The following is a 19,245-nucleotide window of genomic DNA, read 5'->3' on the forward strand; positions in this document are numbered from 1 at the left end:
TTCACGACCGCCTATCATCGGTCACACCTTCCGCCCCGGTCGAGCCGAACCCAAAGGTCAACGCGGCGTTTCTGACCTCACAGGTCGTCCCTCGCCGTCGGATCAAGGACAAGGCCCGTGATATCAGATCTCGCCCGTTGGCTGAGAGACGTAATTGAATAGGTCCGTCGACAAATCAAAGATCTCTCCCCGTGCTGACCACCTCCACCATTCACGTTCGCCGTAGATTGAATTAGTCAGGCATCATGGAAGGTCCTAACGAAGTCGACGTGCACCAATGTCTAATGATCGCATGTGCGATTAAGGGAGTTTGCGAGTAGCTGTCAGCACGCAAACGTAGATCAAATCAGACCAAATACATCCCCTGTAGCTGCAGGATGCGAAGTTTCTCGACTTTGTCGTGTACGCCAGCAATATCGGACTCGGGTGTTAGCCTACGACGTGCGTCCTATCGAGTCCCTAGCGAGGAAATCGTCAACAGAAAGATTAGAGAGCAACATTCTAATCATATAAAAGTCATGATTAAACTATTATCATATAAACAAATTAATATTAAAATTAAATAATTATTGATTAAATTTATGATGTATATATTTTGATATCATTCAAAAAAATTATCTCATCTATAGATGTATCATTGTCAGATTCAATTTATAGGATCATGAATGATAAATTAGATTCTAAAAAAAATTATAAATATATCTGTAATCTCAATGATTAATGTTTCATCCCTACTAGATCCTATAAAGAATAGTCTCTCCTATCAAGATCATCTCGTAAAGAGTCATATTATAATTTGATTTTTTTTTTATTAGTCAATAACTATTATTAGAATTCAGTCATATCTATAATATATCTTATATAATTATATAATGTTATATAATCTAACATTCTTTTACTTGAACTATTAATTGATAAGATATAAATAAATAAATAAATAAATAAATAAATAAATAAAATTATTTAAAAATAACTTTATATAATTAAATTATAAAAATAAATAAATTTTATTTTATATATGATCATAAATTTTAAAATAAGATAATAAATCTAATATGTATAATAATACTACATTAAGTCCAACTACTAATATGAGTCATATCGATTATATGCGATCAATATCATACTTTTTTTTTATGTACCACAATACTATTAATCTTTCCTAATATAATTCATAATAACCTTTATAATTTATCTTATCAAAATAACCTTATTATTATATTCAACTATAATATACATAAACATAAATATAATCAAAAAATAAAAATAAATAACTTTAATTAAGTAAAACTTTAATAATAACATTCACCTTAATATGTGTCATCATATCTTTTCGAATTTACTCACAAGTCTTATTCTGAAAACATATTCTTTAAATAAGCATAAAGATTTAGTAAATGAATCAACAATTATCAAGATGGTACTCATTTTCTCATTTGATACTTATTGTTTCTAGACTTTTTCTCAACCACTAAATACTTTATCTCGGTGTGCTTGAAACCATCAGAGTAGTTGTCAATCTTAAAAAAAAATTTGTTATAGAATTATCATAAAATATTTTTAACGACTTGACAATTGAGTCAATTATACCAAATCGTGAGATTCCACAACAATAAAATTTTATTTGTAGTCTTGAAACATATCACAACTTCAGCTTTCATTATTGATAATGTAATAAGTAATTATTTTATACTTTTTCAAGAAATTATCCGTCTAGTTAACATGAATATAAATTTTAAAATTGACTTTCTACTAAATCAACATCTGAATATTCCGTTACTTAAAGCTGATTTGATCTATTGTATGTAAGCATGTAATCTTTTGTACCCTACAGATATTTCATTATTCTCTTCATAGCTTTCCAATGTTCATTCCTGGATTGCTTGGTATCTACTCAATATTCTAATTGATAGAATATAAGATTTCCCCAACTATATGAGGAAATCTTTCTATTCTGTTAAGGAAAATCCTTTCTCTCTGTATAAATAGGAGAAGGAACATGTATTGAAGCATTTTTCATTTCTTCAATAAAGCTTCTTCACTTCTTCAATAAAGCTTTTCACTTCTTCAATAAAGCTTTTCACTTCTTCAATAAAGCTTCTTCGTCTTCGGTGGTCCTGTTCTTGCCTTACTCACGAAGTCTCTCACTTGTAAACCATTCTTTGCATCCTTATCAGGAAGATACGATTAGGAAAATCCTTTCTCCTAATCTGTATAAATAGGAGAAGGAACATGTTAATGTATTGAAGTATTTTTCATTTCTTCAATAAAGCTTCTTCAATAATTGTTCTTATCTTCTATTCTTTTCATCACTAATTACAAAACTGATATCTAGTCTTATACAAATTTAAACATTTAATAGACTTTCAACTATGCATGTATAATGAATATCCTTCATTTGATTTCTTTATAAGTCATTCTTATGATACTAATTTTCTCTTAATCTTTCATTTCTAGTAATAGGTATATTATTAACTAAATAAAGTTACATATTAGGTCTTTTTAAGACTCGATTAATATATCATTTCTTAGATAGTCTTGGCAATTTTTGAGATAAATCTTTAAATATCTCAATATTAATAAAATTGGTTGTCTTATTTATATTAATCATCTTAAAATTGGTTGAATTATATTTTAATATTTTAATATAAATTAAAATATAATTCATATATAAGACTATTATAATAACCTTGGTCTTACTTACTTTTAGATATATGCATTAATTAACAATATTTTTCATAAATTTGAATGAAATAATGGTATCATGGAACTTTATATATAATTGCTTGGAAGCTTACTTAAGGTCATAAATAGATTTATTAAGTTTGCAAACTCAATTTTTCTTTTCCTTTTCTATGAATCATTCATGTAATTCCATATATATTTTCTCATTTAGATTCTCATTTAAAAATATTATTTTTATATCTATTCAATGTAACTCAAGATCATAATAAGTTATTAATGATATTTCAACCCTCAACGAATCCTTTTTAGATACCGGAGAGAATATCTTATTATAAGAGATATTTTCTTTTTGAGAAAAATGGTTACTCGTAAGTTAGATTTTAAATCATTCAATATTACCTCTCGAGTCACATTTTATCTTAAAGATCCATTTGTAATCGACTTTTTTAACTCTTCATCAATTGCATCATATCACTTTTCATAATCATTACTTTCTATATATTGTGATATAACATATAATCATCATTAACTTGTATCTCCTCAATATCAAAATTGATCCATTAAGATTTTTCATTTTCATTGATTTTAACATTTTTAAGAAATATTTTATTATCAAAATCTACTACCTCATGATCGAGGTAATAAAATATGTATCCCTTGGATTTTTTTAGATAATCAATAAAATATCGAAAAATAGTTTCTGGACCTAATGTTGTTTCTTGACCTAATTCATAACTCAAATAGATTTGATGTAACTAACCTACTATGAATCATGTTTAAGATATACATAGCTATCATAAGAGCTTCACCTTATATTGACTCAAGTACAAAGAAATAACTCATAATGTTTCTAATTATATCCTACAATTATTTTGATCATATTCATTATTTATATTATAAAATTCACCACTCCTATCAAATTTGATAATTTAAACTTTTCTATCTAATTGTCTCTCGACCTCGTTTTTTAGACTTCAAGAGTGTTAATAGTTTAAAACTTTTCATGTATTAGATACATATAATATATCTAGATAAATTATTTATAAATATAATAAAATACCTCTTTCCATTGAAATAGGAAAATTTGAGTGATTTGTATATATTAGTATGAATAATCTCATTGAGTTCTTTACTCATTGTGATATTTTTCTTTATATGTTTAGTATGACTTTTATTAATACAATTTAGGCAAATATCAAAATTAGTGAAGTTGAAATCTTCTAAAATATTATCTATTCCTCATTAATATTTTAATTCTTTTATTGAAGATATGCCCTAAATATCTGTCATAATATAGAAGATTTTTCATCATTAAAATTATATTTCAATCCAACGTTTGATTATAGGGTCACTAGTATCACTACAAACTCAATATTTAAATTAAATTTGTATAAAACATCACATAGAATTCTAAAATCAATTTTTATTTAATCATAAAATATATTGAGTTTATCATTATGAAAAAAAATAATTTCCTAACTCATTAATTCTATAAAAATAAATATATTTTTTAAAAATAGTAGGAACATAGTATGTGTTAACAAGATTTATCATATGGCATGTCTCTAGGCGTAGGCGATAAGTTCTACTACTATCACTTTTGCTTTGAGACGATATCCTATAATAACGAATCTTTCATATTATTTTGATTTCCAAGTTAATTTTTTTTTGATGTTATTGGTAACATGAGATGAAATATCAGAATCAATCTACCAAGTATTAGAATGAATCATTATAATATTTGATTTAAAATATATAAAGATAGAGTCTATATATTTCTTCTCCAACTAGGTCTTGCATTTAATATGGTCCATTTTCATATATCATTTCTTGCTATAAAAGAAGTACTTTATTATAAATATTTTTTATTAGTTTGTTTAATATTTATAAACGTGACAAATTTATTTGATGGATAACAAATTAATTCTTCCTAAATATATATTAATCAGATCATTCAAGTTTCACCTATCCTTATTATTTTTATTATAGTGAATATTGAATGAGCCAAACTAAGTAGGAAGATAATTATATATGAATTATACGATGATAAATTCATCCATATTCATGACTATTACTTTAAGTTTCGTAGCCTTGTCATATTAAAGATGTAATATTGAATCTCTCGAATATCATCATATTGAACCACAATCAATTTTTCATTAATGTACCAGCCAATGACTTATCAATATATTTAAAACTATCTTTTATAGTCCTTAAATATTTTGTGTGCTAGTTGTAAATGATAATAAAATTTTTATATTATTTATAATTTTCATTCTTATAAATATTAAACTGAATTTAGTAGATCTTTTCTTAGTATTAATTTTATTTATTAGTTTCATAGTGCTTTTATTAGTCAAATATGTGGATTTTCTAATAAACAATGTTAGATCAAGATCTAATACATCCAATGTAAACTATATATATTTTAATTATTCTAAATAATTAGAACCATATAGTACAAGGATATTAGAAACATTAAAGTGCTTAGAAAGAAGTATTATTGTAAACTATAAAATAATATTAATGTTTTGAGTTTTTAAAATATGATAAACTATTGATATCATTTATATTTCACCTTTGAGTGAAATATTGATATATCTAATGTTCGCTTAAAATTATTTACGGAGGACTGATGATATTTTTATGGAATAGTATTGATATATTTGGGTATATAATTCTAAATTATAAAGATATCTAAACTAGTATCATCATATCTTATCATATAATTATTCAAAGATGAGAATTATCTAAAATTTATAATTACTTGTATCATTGTGAATATTATCTTTTAATATCATTTAGGATTAATTTTTTAATATAATTTATTAGTCTAAATCATTTTGGCAACTATCAATCAAATAAAACCTAAGGATATAAATTATAAATAATATTCACTAAGTATCTTTTAATCTAATTTATGTAAAATTAGTTTAATAATAATAAAATAATAATCATGATAATTATTAAACATTAATCAACATAAACAATAACTCATATGATAATTATAATCATGATAAAATATAAATCATGCCCTTATGTAAAAACAAAATATTACTTATTAACTTAAAAATATACATGTGAATAACCAATCAAATATTCAAGAATAATAATTCAAATTTAATTATCACATGTAAGAATTTATCAAAATATCATATGAGAAAATTAAAAAAAATCATTATTTATATATTTTTTGTATGGAATCCTAAATTAGATTGACCTTATTTAATTGGATAAGCTTAATTAAGTTAGTCAAAAAATAAAGTTAATCAAAGTTAAAAATTGATCGAAATTCTATCAAAATTTGATTGATTGAATGTAAATCTAATTAAGCAATCAAAATACAATCATGATCAAATTTGATCAAAATACTTGATTAAAGTAAATTATATTAGTTAATTTTAAAATTGAGGACACTCAGAAATTTTAATTTTTGATGAGTAAAACCATAATTTTTCTTAGGATATATAATAAAAATATATAGTTTTTGAAGGGTAAAACAATCAATAGAATATAAATTGAAATTAACGGATTTATAAGAGCAAAATCATAATTTCAAAACTAAAACCCTAATTTTCCAGCTTCCTTTTACGCAATCGTTGTGCGAGGCATGCGCTTGCCACGGCACAAGGGCATCGCCTACAACTGTCACTCTAAGCGGCAGCTATCTTAACACTATCGACTGGCGACCTCACCGATCGCCATGTTGTGCTATGTTGTCGTGCCGACGCGTAATTGTGCATATGCATCACTTAACGATCCCCACGGTTGCCACTGTGCATGGTTATGCCCATGCGTTTGTGCGATCGTGGCTATTTTGTTTGCTATGCCGATCGTAGCTAGTAAATGCTGGTGCAATAACATTGTTGCAACCATTATAGGTAGTGTTGCTACAACCACCACACATAGTGACACTATTGCAACCGTTGTGGGTAGCATTACTATTGTAACCATCGTGACACTAACACTACTACAACAGATTGCGACCAAGGTAGACTAATCGTTGCAAGGCTATTGTACCTAAGTATTCGTGCATGCGATTGCTTATGATTGTCGCACCCCACAATGTTTTCACTATGTATAATAACACATGCATGTAGTTGCTGCCCGCGATTCGACTCACAGCTACAAAGGCCATCACCCTAAATAATATTATCACTAACAATAAATTATCAACGATGATCTATCGATCAAATACAAGGAACCTTGTATCACCCGTAAGCAAAAGACAAGATGGATTAGATAAAAAAACAGATTGTATTATTATATTTTCGTAAATCAAAACTGAATAATATATTTTCGCAAGCAAAGGGTACCAATAAACAAATCTAATATATTTGATTTCAAAGATATGACTTTAATATCAATTGTAAACATAAAAATCATGATTATATTATTATTATTATTATGTGAAAAGCTTTAATACTATAAACTGAAATCAAATAATAATAGATTAAATTTATGATATATATATTTTTATTATTATTTAAAAAAGTCTTTATCTAATATGTAATTATACCATTATCAAATTTGAAAGTTATAATAATTATGTTAGGAGAACTAGATTCGTCTTTTCCTGTTTTCTTATACTTCATAAGATCGTTATGAGTGATAGATTAGAGACTAAAAATTATTAAAAATAAATCTATAATCTTAATTATTAATGTTTCATCTCTAAAATATCTTATAATTTTTATAGATAAAAATAGAAAATCTAAGATAATAATTAGAATAGTCTCTCATACTAAATTCATCTCCTAAAAAATCAATCCTATTATAATTAAATTATATTTTTATTTTATTAATAAATGATAATTAGAATCTAATCAAGATTATAATATATCTTAATCACATAATCTAACAAATTAATCTTTCTTACTTCCTCAAGATTATAATATATCTTAATCACATAATCTAACAATTAATCTTTCTTACTTCCAACAAGTTACCGTTATCATCTCTTTAATAAATGATTAACGACGCTGAGGTACAATAGGACCTATGTCTCCGTTAACAATGACAAATTATGCATGACGTCATACAATAGGCCACACTCCCTCCCATCGTCCCCCGGCTTCGTTTGGAGGTTAAGATGTTCCCGGAGGAACATCCGCATCGAGTATGATGGAGCCGGTGTCGCGTCTAATCTGCAACGAAATCTCCGTACGTCTCTGTATCTTTTATCGCAAATAATAATGATATGATAACGAGGTAATATTCCATATACATCCATATTCTTTATAGGTTAATGCAAGGGTAAATGCGTTATTTAAATTATCTGCAGGCATGGGTCGGTAAAGAACAACCAACTATCTACGCCTAATTAAAAGGGTGTCGATATATGTCGAGGGATTGGGGTTGGCTACGGGTCCTTATTAGCCTGCGGGAGGCGGCGGCGGCGACGAGAATTGGAGGCGACAAGGTGAGGAAGAAGGGTTAATGCCCCATCAACACGGCGAGGTATCGATTCCCACCCTACGCCCTCTTACTTCTTCATTAATTATTTCTTCTTTCCCTATTCCCTTTTGCTCCTTCCTCCCTTCCTTCAAGATCCCATCGAACCCCTCCCTTCTTCTCTTCCGATCGGATTCTGCGGTTCGATCGGTGGTGTTTCTGGGACCTGCGGAGATGCCGACCCCCTGGGGTTTGGATCTGATATGGAGAAGGGGCGTGGAGGAATCTTGATGGTAGAGCTTCGGATCTTGGGGTTGGATTCTCCCTCTTTCCTTCTTTCCTTCCTTCAAGATTCCAAGAACTCGGGTTTTGCGGTATGATCCGTGGTGTTTCTTGGGAATAAGCCGATGCGGATCCTTGGGGTTTGGATCTGATGCGAGGGAGCTCGTAGCTGTGGGGTTTCGGATCATGGGATGAGATCGTTTTTCGCTGATAGATCTGTGGATTTTGGCTCGCTCTGGATTTGCTTGATTAGTTGTGCGTAATTTTGTGCATGGTTGTTGCACATCGATGATTTAGAGTATTAGCTTCAATCAATGAAGCAATAGTCATTGTAGGCATCGAGATCTTTGCTGATTGAACGGTTTTGTTGACAGGATCTTGTTATTTGTGCCTTTTGAGATGGGTTCTTTCCTTTTTGTCCCCCGGGATTTCCCCTATAAGCACTTTGACCATTTTAGTTATTAGATTGGCCGTTGTCGTCTGGACGAGGTTTGAGTTTTTTGTGATTTGAGTTATGATTGTTGGATAAGAATCTTGAGGTGACATTTCTTTGGGTTCCTGCTCTTCATGCACTAAGCCGGAGGAAAATCTATTACTCGTTCAATTTCTTCATTATGTTAGGGTTTTACTAATAAGACTGGCGCATTCGTGGTAAAAGAAAATCCTGTCTGTCAAACTCCACGGCATGTAGATAAATCATGAATGCATGTTATATTTGAGGACTAATAACTCTGGTCTCTCTGGTCTCTTGAATGAAAATTAAATCTGTAGCCTCTATTATCAGAATATGAAGACAGATAGAGTTTATATAATTATGATTATATCACATGATCTGTTATAGTATCGGTAAGAACCTAATTACCAATAGTGCTAGATGGTTGGTTGATGCCATTTGGCCATTCACATGTTCTGATCTGTGTGTGCTACTCTGCTCTGTAATCGAACCTCAAAATGTTCCCCACCTTAGGTGGTGAAGGTAATAATTGCCTCGTTGTCCTTCAGTTATTTTCTTATATTATTATGTGTAGTTAGCTTCATGATCCGTGCTTTTTAGTTTCCAAAAATCTAGAAATTTATTGTAGTGATTGTGACCTATGAAACTGAATGTAGCTAGTCCTCCCTGGAACCTGAATTTAACTAAGAGTTTGTAATCTCATCCAAATAATTTGATCATATTTACTGAATAACAATAAGTCTCTTCATGTCTGTAGCTAAAATTATGTATAATTGTTCTGTTTCTGGGTTTTGGATATATTTTTATCTTATGTATAAAATTGTGAGTAGATTGTTATACTTCTTCTTTGGCTTGGCAAGTCTACTGTTCATCTTATTGTTTGTGATGCTGTTGTGGTGTTTTGTGTCAAGTGACCATCTTAATTTTATCTGTCTGTGTGTGTCTTACAAAGAACTTTGCTTTAAAAAAAAAAGAACTTTGCTTCAAAATCTTCAGTCCTTGTGTCCACTGGAGCAACACTGTAACGTGACTGCTTGATGCTACCAGTGGTCACTTTACAGGCTTGATGCTACATATTTTTACAAATATCTGCTGGTGATGGATGTTCAAGTGCTAACATGTCATATCCTTCCTGTTTGATAGGTTCTGCATTTTCACGATCTTGTGGGCTTAACATTTGCACTATATACATGGAGCAAGTCCCTTTTTGGTCAACTTTCTGCCTCTGCCAACTCTTCTTATTCCAGGAAGCTCTTGGTTGGCGGATTCTTGCTCTTGGAGGCTTTTTTCTTGTCTCTTTTGTCAACTATACTTAGTGGGGAGATATTGGTCCAAGTCCACTGTGGTTAGATTGATGCAGATTGCTTTTGAAGTTGTTGGATCGATGCTGAACTTTCAGAAGTAACCCAGCTACTTGTGCTTTTGAATACTATATATGTACTTTCCACATTTAGTGTGCTCATAATTGGTCTTCTGTGGCAGCATATTATCTGCACAACATCTTTTCGAAGTTTGTCGGAGTTCTCAAGTTGTTAACATCAAAGAAATAATCAGTGGGGTACAATCTTCTTGTTCATATATTTTAGGTAATATGTTTGTTTGCAGTATCTTAACATCAGAATTTTGGCTTTGTTGTTTTTTCTCAGGGCTGAGCTAGTGAGGTTTATGCAGTTTCCTTACATCCTAATTAGTAGACATTTTCGCTTGCTTGCGTCACTTAAGTCAGCCCTGAGATTTGCTGCTTCTTTCTCTGGGAGTTCTTCAATGAAGAAATGTGTTTGAGCAATAACATGTCACAGTGCCTGTGCAAAGCTTTTATGGAGGAAGAAAAGCTTCATTGAAGTTGTTTTGCTCTGGTTCTTTTGGGCAATCAAGTTTTTTGTAAGCTTCATTGAGCTTGCTTTAAATTGCTTCTTTTGGGCAATCATGTGGCTAACATGAACTCCGAAATGTCATCTGCAACAATTTTTAAGGTTTAAATTGGCCTCACGGAGTTTACTTTAGACTGCTGGAGGATAAGACTTTTGCAGCAGTCTCAGAGATCTGGTAGTGGGATCTATTATTTCAGAACTAATAGTCTATATCTGCTGAAGCTTGTTTAAGATCTGTTACATATCTAAGATCATCTCTTCAAGCATAATCATTTTGTTGTTTCACCATACTACTTGTTAGAGATATAAATAAACTCTTGAGGACTTGGAGATTATACCTAGCTACAGCCGCTGAAAACAATGGAAAGGTGGGTTTGAACTTTGAAATGTTTATGATGGTTTTTTTACATGTAATGCAGTGACATGAAGGAGAACTACCAACTGTTGCAGGTTTAAATTGATTAAGGAAGTTGGTGATGGAACTTTTGGGAGTGTTTGGCGTGCTTTAAATAAGCAGAGTGGAGAAGTTGTATGTTATCTAGACTGTTCTTAGGCTCTACCTGAGATGTGTATTTTCTTTTTTGTCTTTGAGATGTATATTTTCTTTTAATTTGTTTGTGATTATGTAGGTTGCAATTAAGAAAATGAAAAGGAAATACTATTCATGGGAAGAATGTATGAATCTTCGGGAAGTGAAGGTAACATGTCCCTGTGGTCTTCTGCATCTCAACTATATTCCTCTTATGTGTTGCTGATTTATTATTGTGGAGGGTTTTATTACATCATTTTTTTTCAGTCTCTTCGGCGGATGAACCACCCTAATATTGTGAAGCTTAAGGAGGTCATAAGAGAAAATGATATATTGTACTTTGTGTTTGAGTACATGGTATGATGATATGACACCCTTCTTTTTTTATTTATTCTACATTTATGTATCATGGGATTTAAAATAATTTTGGTGAATGTCTTCAGGAATTCAATCTTTACCAAATTATGAAAGACAGAGGCAAGGGTTTCTCAGAGGCAGAAATTCGTAATTGGTGTTTTCAGATATTTCAAGCCCTTGCTTACATGCATCAGCGAGGCTATTTTCACCGTGACCTCAAGCCTGGTAATTGCTTTGTGTTTTGTGTTTAATGTCTATACATCTAAGCCATGAGTGTATAATTTGTGAAAATCTGTAAAATCTATATTAAGTTGAAAATAGTATATGATCTTAACAAATCAGTAAATCTTTCAAGTGATATGATCCAATCAGCTTTCCTGGATTGCTTTGATATTTTGTGTTATGCAGATGCTCTATTGTATTTTTGCAGATGCTTTTTTTATCTCCTATGATCGAAGTAGCCATTTAGGTTTAGAGACTCTGTTGGTGGTTTCTAAAGGTTAGATCATTGTGCCGTTCCTTCAAATATTTGCAGACTTGAATTAGTCCCTAGGAAGGGATTAGACAACAAAAGATAGCACAATGATCGAAGTAGCCATTTAGGTTTAAGAGACTCTGTTGGTGGTTACTAAAGGTTAGATCATTATGCCATTCCTTCAAATTTTTGCAGACTTGAATTAGTCCCTAGGAAGGGATTAGACAACAAAAGATAGTATAATGTGGATTGGTTGTCAATTGTTCATTCAATTATGGTACTAGTATAAGCAATGAGCCCTTACAACAGTAATTGCTAGTCATGTGGACGGAGGGCCCCATCAGTCGACCAACATCGAATGACTTTAGTACCTTGCCTTCCAACCACCTCCCAAATCAGGCCTGCCGAAGAACTTTTACGCAGAGCAAAATGCTGTAGATTGCTCCACAGCTTTAGTACATTTCCTTCCAACGATCTCCTACATCAGACCTGCATAAGAACTTTTATGCATTGCAACATGCTGTGAGAGTTTGCTCCACGTGGTTGTGGCATAAACAGGAACCGTTGTGGTTGTGGCATGTGTCAGGTGTCCTGGTCATCTTGATCATTCTCCAGCTTCCTTCGCTATCTCTTTATCATCTTCTTCATCTATATTAAACAGTGTCAATCATTGGATGATCCCGCTGGGTGAACTTTCAGTGATTCTCTTCCTTTCTGCTTATAGGATAAGGATCCCCACATCACCCACACTCTGAGCTTCTCATCTTTTACATGAGTGAAGGCTGGATTTGTTCCTAACATCAAACTCAGCAAGGTGACTAAAAGGACCGTTATCATTACCAAAGAATCATATTATGCATTTACAGCTACTATAGGGTATATTTTGAAATAAAATTATTTCCGTGTGAGATCTTGTTCCATAAACTTAAGTCTCTCTTATCACTTCTTTAAGACCGAGAATTAATTATTCATCACCACCCTTCTATGTTAATAATTTTCTCACTCGATATTTCGTGCTTGCTTTTCATAGGAAATGACAGTGAAGCTTATTATGTTATTATGTTCATATTGCTTTTCATAGGAAATGGAAGGGACTCAAGATAGTAGTACAGATATTATTATGTTCATATACTCTTCTTTTTTCTGGCCCGGCATACAATTGATGTAATAAACCTTTTAGTTCCTGCCCTGTTTAGGATGGATTTGCTAGAGATGACAAATAATATAAGACTCAACCGAGCTTGATTTCAACCTACAACGCTAACTCTTCTTATCTTCCTTGGTTTCTGTTTTGTTTCTTTTCAAACCTAATATTTAAACCTTTTCTGTATATCTCACAAACATATTTCTGAGTTTGTAGAGGTATTTCTAAGCTATATGCATCTGATAACTGAAATTTTTTGAAGAGACATGTGGAGAGACCATAAAGTTGCATTTTGAAGTTTGTAGAGCACTTGCGGATGCTTGACAGAATCCAATTACTGTGTGCAGTACCATAAGGCCCTTGAGAATTCTATTTTTTTGTTTGTGCATCTAATGCAATTCAATGGTCTCATCAGCTGTACATTATGTCATGCTTCAATGGTTTTTGTAGACTGATTGTCACAAAATGTTGGTGTAAAGAACATTGTCATGTGTCACATTTTTCTTCTATCTTTTTGAGAACATTGTGTTTTATGGTAGGGGGTTAGCTTTCCTTTGTTTATTTAGATGGGAAATGAAATTCCTCTATGTCGAAGATTTTTGCTATATTGCACAGAGCTGCATTGATATATGAGTCAAGATTTTATCTGTAATATCTATCTAAATTCTAGTTAACTTGGAAAGAAATTTCTGATATGTTGCTATTATTTGTTGCATTAGTTGTCAGATATATTTGAAATTGCGTATTAGCATTTTTAAACATCTTTGGATTTTTTTTTTCAGAGAACCTATTGGTCACAAAGGACATTATAAAGATAGCAGATTTTGGCCTAGCACGGGAAGTTTGTTCACAGCCACCATACACTGATTATGTTTCTACCCGTTGGTATGTTTAGTTTGATAATTTGCAATCTACATCATGCTATGTCATGTTATTAGTTTATTCCTTGAGCATCTAATATGTGTGGATGTGCTAGGTACCGAGCACCTGAAGTTTTGCTGCAGTCATCCATTTATGGCGCTGCAGTTGGTAAGTTTAAGTTTGTTACACACTTCAAGCATAAAAGATTTTTAACATATAGTAATCTTCATTTTATTTGTTTCTATTATCTTTAGATATGTGGGCTATGGGCGCTATCATGGCTGAGCTATTTACTCTCCGTCCTCTTTTTCCTGGCTCAAGGTACCAGATATAATTAACTTGTATTGCTCATTTAAAGTTTCCAACAACATATCTTTCCATTTATTTTCTTCCTCTTGTTAGTCTTTTAAATCTCCCGAGTGTAATCCATAACCCGTAAGCTCTGAATTTTGCTTCTTGTTTTACTATTTATGCTGTTGTATGTGAACATGAAAAATATGATATCATTGATTATGATTGATGCCTAATACATAATTTGTGGCTAAAAAGTTCCTATATTGACCAAATATGTTAGTCCAAAACCAAGGGAAACATACGAGAAAGTAAAACATTTTGCTTTTTGTACAATATAACCACAACCACCTAAAGTTGAAGCTCATGTAATTGGAATAGACACCTTTTGCTATATAATGAGCCAATTCAGCTGAAAGCAGCTTCCTATTTGGTTGAGGGATAGCATGGAAGTTGTTAATGTGCTACATCTGACAGTAGTTGGTGTATGTCTGCAATCTGCCTAGAATTTAGCAACTATCTTTTACATGGAAGTTGCTGGCGGTGAGGTTCAACGACTTGCAAGAGACTGGTGATGGGGGAAGGGGTAGCTGTTTGAGGAAAGGTTTGAAAAGATCCAAAGTTCTATAACATGCATGCTATATGTATCCTGTAGTTAAAGATTTATATAGTATGAACTGCAGTTAAAGATTTGGATGGAATATGGATCTGTATTGTCCTGTCCTATCACAAAAATAATTACAAAAATAAATACCGATGGATGCTGACCTATATGTTCCAGTACTGGTGCTTGGTCAGAATGGTAACAGATTTGTACAACCAAAATTTGTACAACCAGATATAGATGACACAAAACAAGTTTGATTATGATATGTTTTCTGATTTTCTCTGGTTTGTTATTCCTCTGCAAAATCAAGCTACTCAATTATTTGTCCTCAGTTTTGTGTCCTCTTGTTTGTTCCTTGTTGTAAATACAAGTTTGCCATGCAGTGAAGTGGACGAGATTCACAAAATTTGCAGTGTTCTTGGTAGTCCAAATGAGGACTCCTGGGCAGAAGGATTACAGCTTGCAGATTTTATGAAGCATCAGTTCCCTCAGGTAATTTGTGTACCTGACAAGTTTATTACGCTTTCTAAAGTTTATTAAGCATCTGTTTAGGGCATTGTTACTCAATTACTTGTTTGACGTATTATCAGGTATTGGTCATTGTTACGCCGTCCATTTTTATGCAGACGGATGCAATGATATTGTGTGATATCTTCTATATAAATCATGTTTGGCTGTAACATGGATTTCTGTTGTTTTCTTTTAATCTTTCTGTATAAACCTAGACTTTATTTTTATGGAAAATTGAATATGCTTCTTTGCTCTGGGTGCCTTATTTACATTATTATATTGTTCATTATACATGTCTGATGTGAAATTATGACAATGTATTAGTCTGCAATCATCCACTATATTAAGACAGTATGTTAGCACATTACTGATCCTAAGTGCACTGAGGCTATACAATCTCATGATTTATTTCTCCATTTATCTTAAGTTATACTGCACAAACTAATCCTACAATGTATTTCCTTGGTGTGCAGTGTCCTCCTGTCCATCTATCACTTTTAATTCCCTCTGCCAGTGAGGATGCAATTAATCTAATTACAGTAAGCATATGATTTTTCTTGTTTGTTTGCTTTTGAAGTGATACAGGAATTATTGCTGTTCTTGATTAGTCTAATATCTTTTGTCCAACGATGATACACTATCTCTAGGCATTATGTTCCTGGGACCCCTGCAGGAGACCAAAAGCATCCGAGGTTCTTCAACATCCTTTCTTCCAAGTGGGCATCGTTCCTCTGTCTTGCCTTATTTATAGTGAAGATGTTATGTAAATTGGCATGGCCTTTTTACTAGAAAATATGCTAATACCTGTTTCATTCCTTGGATATTTGTAGTCATGCTTTTATGTGCCTCCATTCCTTCGTCCAAGAGTGGCGTCACATACACCTGGTCAGTTTTTAACTTTAGAATTTTGTTCTTGTCATTATGCTAATCATTCTGAGGTTGATTTCTGAAATAAGCATGATTTTCTTGTTATTGAAGTTGGGATCAAAGGAGCACCGGAGCAGAGCAGTACTAGAAGATATTCAACTGGAGCTCTGTCTGTCACTAAATCAGCAAATAGTTCTGTAACAGCAAAAGCAAATGCTTCTCTCAGAGCTGGTAAGTTTTTCATTAGTACAAGACATGAATGACAAGCCATGGTCAGGTTTTATTTGTATTGTGAAAGCAGAAGTAACTATTTTTATGGGAACTTCAACTTTTGTCTTGGTTTGATTTGCTTTTGCATGACATGAAATAACCATCTATTGGAGTCATATGATCGAATTTGTTCTTGCAGGTGTTCAAAGGAAATTGGAGATGGATAATCAGGTGGCTTGCAGTTCTTTTGTATCTTATTTTTATCTATACGTATTCTCATCATCTTTTTTACTATGGTTAGGAGTTTGAGAAAAATGGAAAATCCCCGAAGAACAATCTGAAAGAATCTCGATATAAACCACCAGCAAGGCTTAACCCAGGCAAGTTGTTTTTTGTACTGTAGTTGCAGTTTCTTTGGTTATTGTTTTATTGTTTTGGTAAACTTTCTAGCAGTGTTGTTTTATTTAAATAAGGGTGTTTTTTGTGAATTTTCGAGCAGGACATTTGGGACGGAATCTTGGCAAGGTTACTGATGTGCCGAGTAAAGCTCATGTACAAATGACTGACAAATTGGGACGTATGTCACTGAATTCTCGTACACACAAAACGGACAAGCCTCCACCTTCAATGAAAGCTGGTGGTTGGCACAGCCAATCTGAGATTCCTGCCAGGAGGTATTCCAGGAAAGTAGTTGGCTGAGTCAAAAACCTTTGCAGTCAACTAAACGCACCGTATGTTTCTGGTGAAAAACGTTTGCCGTGTTTTTATACGAGCTCTCTTGCATTTTGATGTTCTACCCGAAAATATTTACCTAGAAAATGTTGACGTTATAACGGTAGCGTGCACGCGGTTTAGCATTAGTGGTAGTGCCTTGTTTATTATAGTGGTTGGTTGCACTTTTAACATTGTTGGTGGATGTTTGCGGCTTTTAGGACTGGCGCTTGCTGCCTTTTGTGAAAAGCACCAATTTCTAATACATTTGGGGAAAAAACAAAAAATATATCAGATCGAGATGCTAGCTTGGCGATATAGCGGCATCCGTGCACACGGATGCCCGGGTTGGAAAAGCATTAGAGCTTGTGTGCGATTGCTTATCTGTTGTTATTGTTCTAGTTAAATTATTTGGATTGTACTTTATATGAAAGCGGTAGGGAGCATAGTTCTCCATACACAACACCTACCGCGTGCTGAACCGAGCGCGTTTCGAGGGTCAGACTGTCTGTCTCTGCTGGATCCAACATAAGACCTCGGCATAACACGATAATTGACTGTTACCAGTACAGCATTGCATCGGCGGTGAGGTCACATCAGATCAAGGGGGACAAACCAAATCGGTAAACATGGTGTGACAATACTGTGAATAGCTCATGTCCGGTCCCAGGACCACGCAAGGGTTAACAACATAGACGACTGTCAATTAAGTACCGTCTATGAACCACACTCCTTATCTAATAAACTCCCATACCCCTAATCTAATAAATTCGAAAGAAGAGAAAAGATAAAGGCGGTTTAATATCAGAAGTAGCATCGATGCTGAAATCTGCCACATAATGGGTGCACACACTATAAAGTTCACCATCATCAGTTGCAGTAGAAAATGTGACAAAACTTGCAGGAAATAACTTTTTTAGGTGTGCGCCTTGCACTAATAGATAGGCCGGGCAACAGCAGAATTGAAATGCAGCCTGCCCTTCCAGCAATTAATTAGGGTTAATATAAGGTTCATAAGAGACTCATGGAGCCTAAATCGCTCACCGGGCAACGGCGATCTTTACACTATTCCCTCTTTGGTAGATGCACTCCACTCACGCCCAACAGATCTCTTTCTATCAGACCGCTCCTCTTTCATGGCCTTTGGAAGCCCGCATCTTCCTGCCCCTCCAAAAGAAGGTCTAATCGCACTTTATCTAGTTTCTGCCTCGTCTCTTCCCTCCCGGCTCCTGGCAGCGGGCGAACCTACAGACTAAAGTCCGTTACTGTCCCACTGCCAAGGCCACACCCCCTCTTTTTGCTTCCAGTTTAACCCTTATGATGACCATCAACCTTTACTTGTCATCACGTTATATGAATTCTTGTGTTCCTTAATATGTTTCCGATCACGTTATATATATGTATATATACATGTGTGTATGTGTACATATACATATACACATACACATAGATATATATACATAAACACATACACACACACATATATATATATATATATATATATATATATATATATATATATATATATATATATATATGGCGGTCTTGCTGATGGCGGTCATCCCCTTATCCGCGGTCCTACTGGGGATCGGGCATTGAAGGAAGGGTCCAAAACATACTTAGGTCTAGGCTTCTCCCTAACTCTCTCGTCCCCTCAAAATTCTTCCATGAACACTCATGGAAAACCACTATAGCACTCATCGCCCGCGGACAACCAAGAAAGTAACGAGCAGGTGTGGTTCTATAAACGAATTTAAAGCGGGAAATAAAGAAAGCAACACTTGAACCTAAATCTTGATTAAAACAAAATAACAAAGAAGCGGTGATAGCCATACCAAAGAAGATCTGCTTACCGTCGACTCTGGAAAATTTGAACTTCCATGGGAGACTCTTACCGTCGAGCACCTGTGGCAGATTTCTACGACCATGTCGTTGCTGCAAGCGGAGGAGGAATTGCCTCTGCAGCCAATTTTTTGAAGAGATTCCCAAATGAAGAG

General features: G+C 33.2%; 1 protein-coding gene across 2 annotated transcripts; it reads left to right on the forward strand.

The window, feature by feature from the left end:
* Positions 1–8,007: 8,007 nt before the first annotated feature.
* On the forward strand, positions 8,008–17,420 carry LOC135582089 (cyclin-dependent kinase F-4-like). Of its 2 annotated transcripts, XM_065174670.1 has the most exons (21): positions 8,008–8,145; positions 9,959–10,216; positions 10,298–10,373; positions 10,462–10,696; positions 10,789–10,861; positions 10,988–11,054; positions 11,137–11,215; positions 11,316–11,384; positions 11,483–11,572; positions 11,659–11,797; positions 13,974–14,076; positions 14,168–14,220; positions 14,307–14,373; positions 15,334–15,442; positions 15,934–15,999; positions 16,108–16,176; positions 16,291–16,345; positions 16,439–16,558; positions 16,737–16,768; positions 16,839–16,917; positions 17,037–17,420. In XM_065174670.1, exons 6-21 carry the CDS (start codon positions 11,047–11,049, stop codon positions 17,234–17,236), a joined length of 1,338 nt encoding a protein of 445 aa, XP_065030742.1. In that variant the 5' UTR covers positions 8,008–8,145; positions 9,959–10,216; positions 10,298–10,373; positions 10,462–10,696; positions 10,789–10,861; positions 10,988–11,046; the 3' UTR covers positions 17,237–17,420. The 2 variants fall into 2 exon arrangements, with proteins under 2 accessions (XP_065030742.1, XP_065030741.1); XM_065174669.1 differs by having other exon boundaries at positions 10,462–11,054.
* Positions 17,421–19,245: the final 1,825 nt, after the last annotated feature.

Source organism: Musa acuminata, chromosome BXJ3-11 (genome assembly GCF_036884655.1).
Source record: "Musa acuminata AAA Group cultivar baxijiao chromosome BXJ3-11, Cavendish_Baxijiao_AAA, whole genome shotgun sequence".
In the NCBI taxonomy this organism is placed as follows: Eukaryota; Viridiplantae; Streptophyta; class Magnoliopsida; order Zingiberales; family Musaceae; genus Musa; species Musa acuminata.

Bases quoted from the DNA above. Each gene is read 5' to 3' on its own strand.
- LOC135582089 (XM_065174669.1), top strand. The intron at 14,374-15,333 runs GTACCAGATATA...TTTGCCATGCAG, and splicing joins CCTCTTTTTCCTGGCTCAAG to TGAAGTGGACGAGATTCACA. The intron at 16,769-16,838 runs GTGGCTTGCAGT...TACTATGGTTAG, and splicing joins AATTGGAGATGGATAATCAG to GAGTTTGAGAAAAATGGAAA.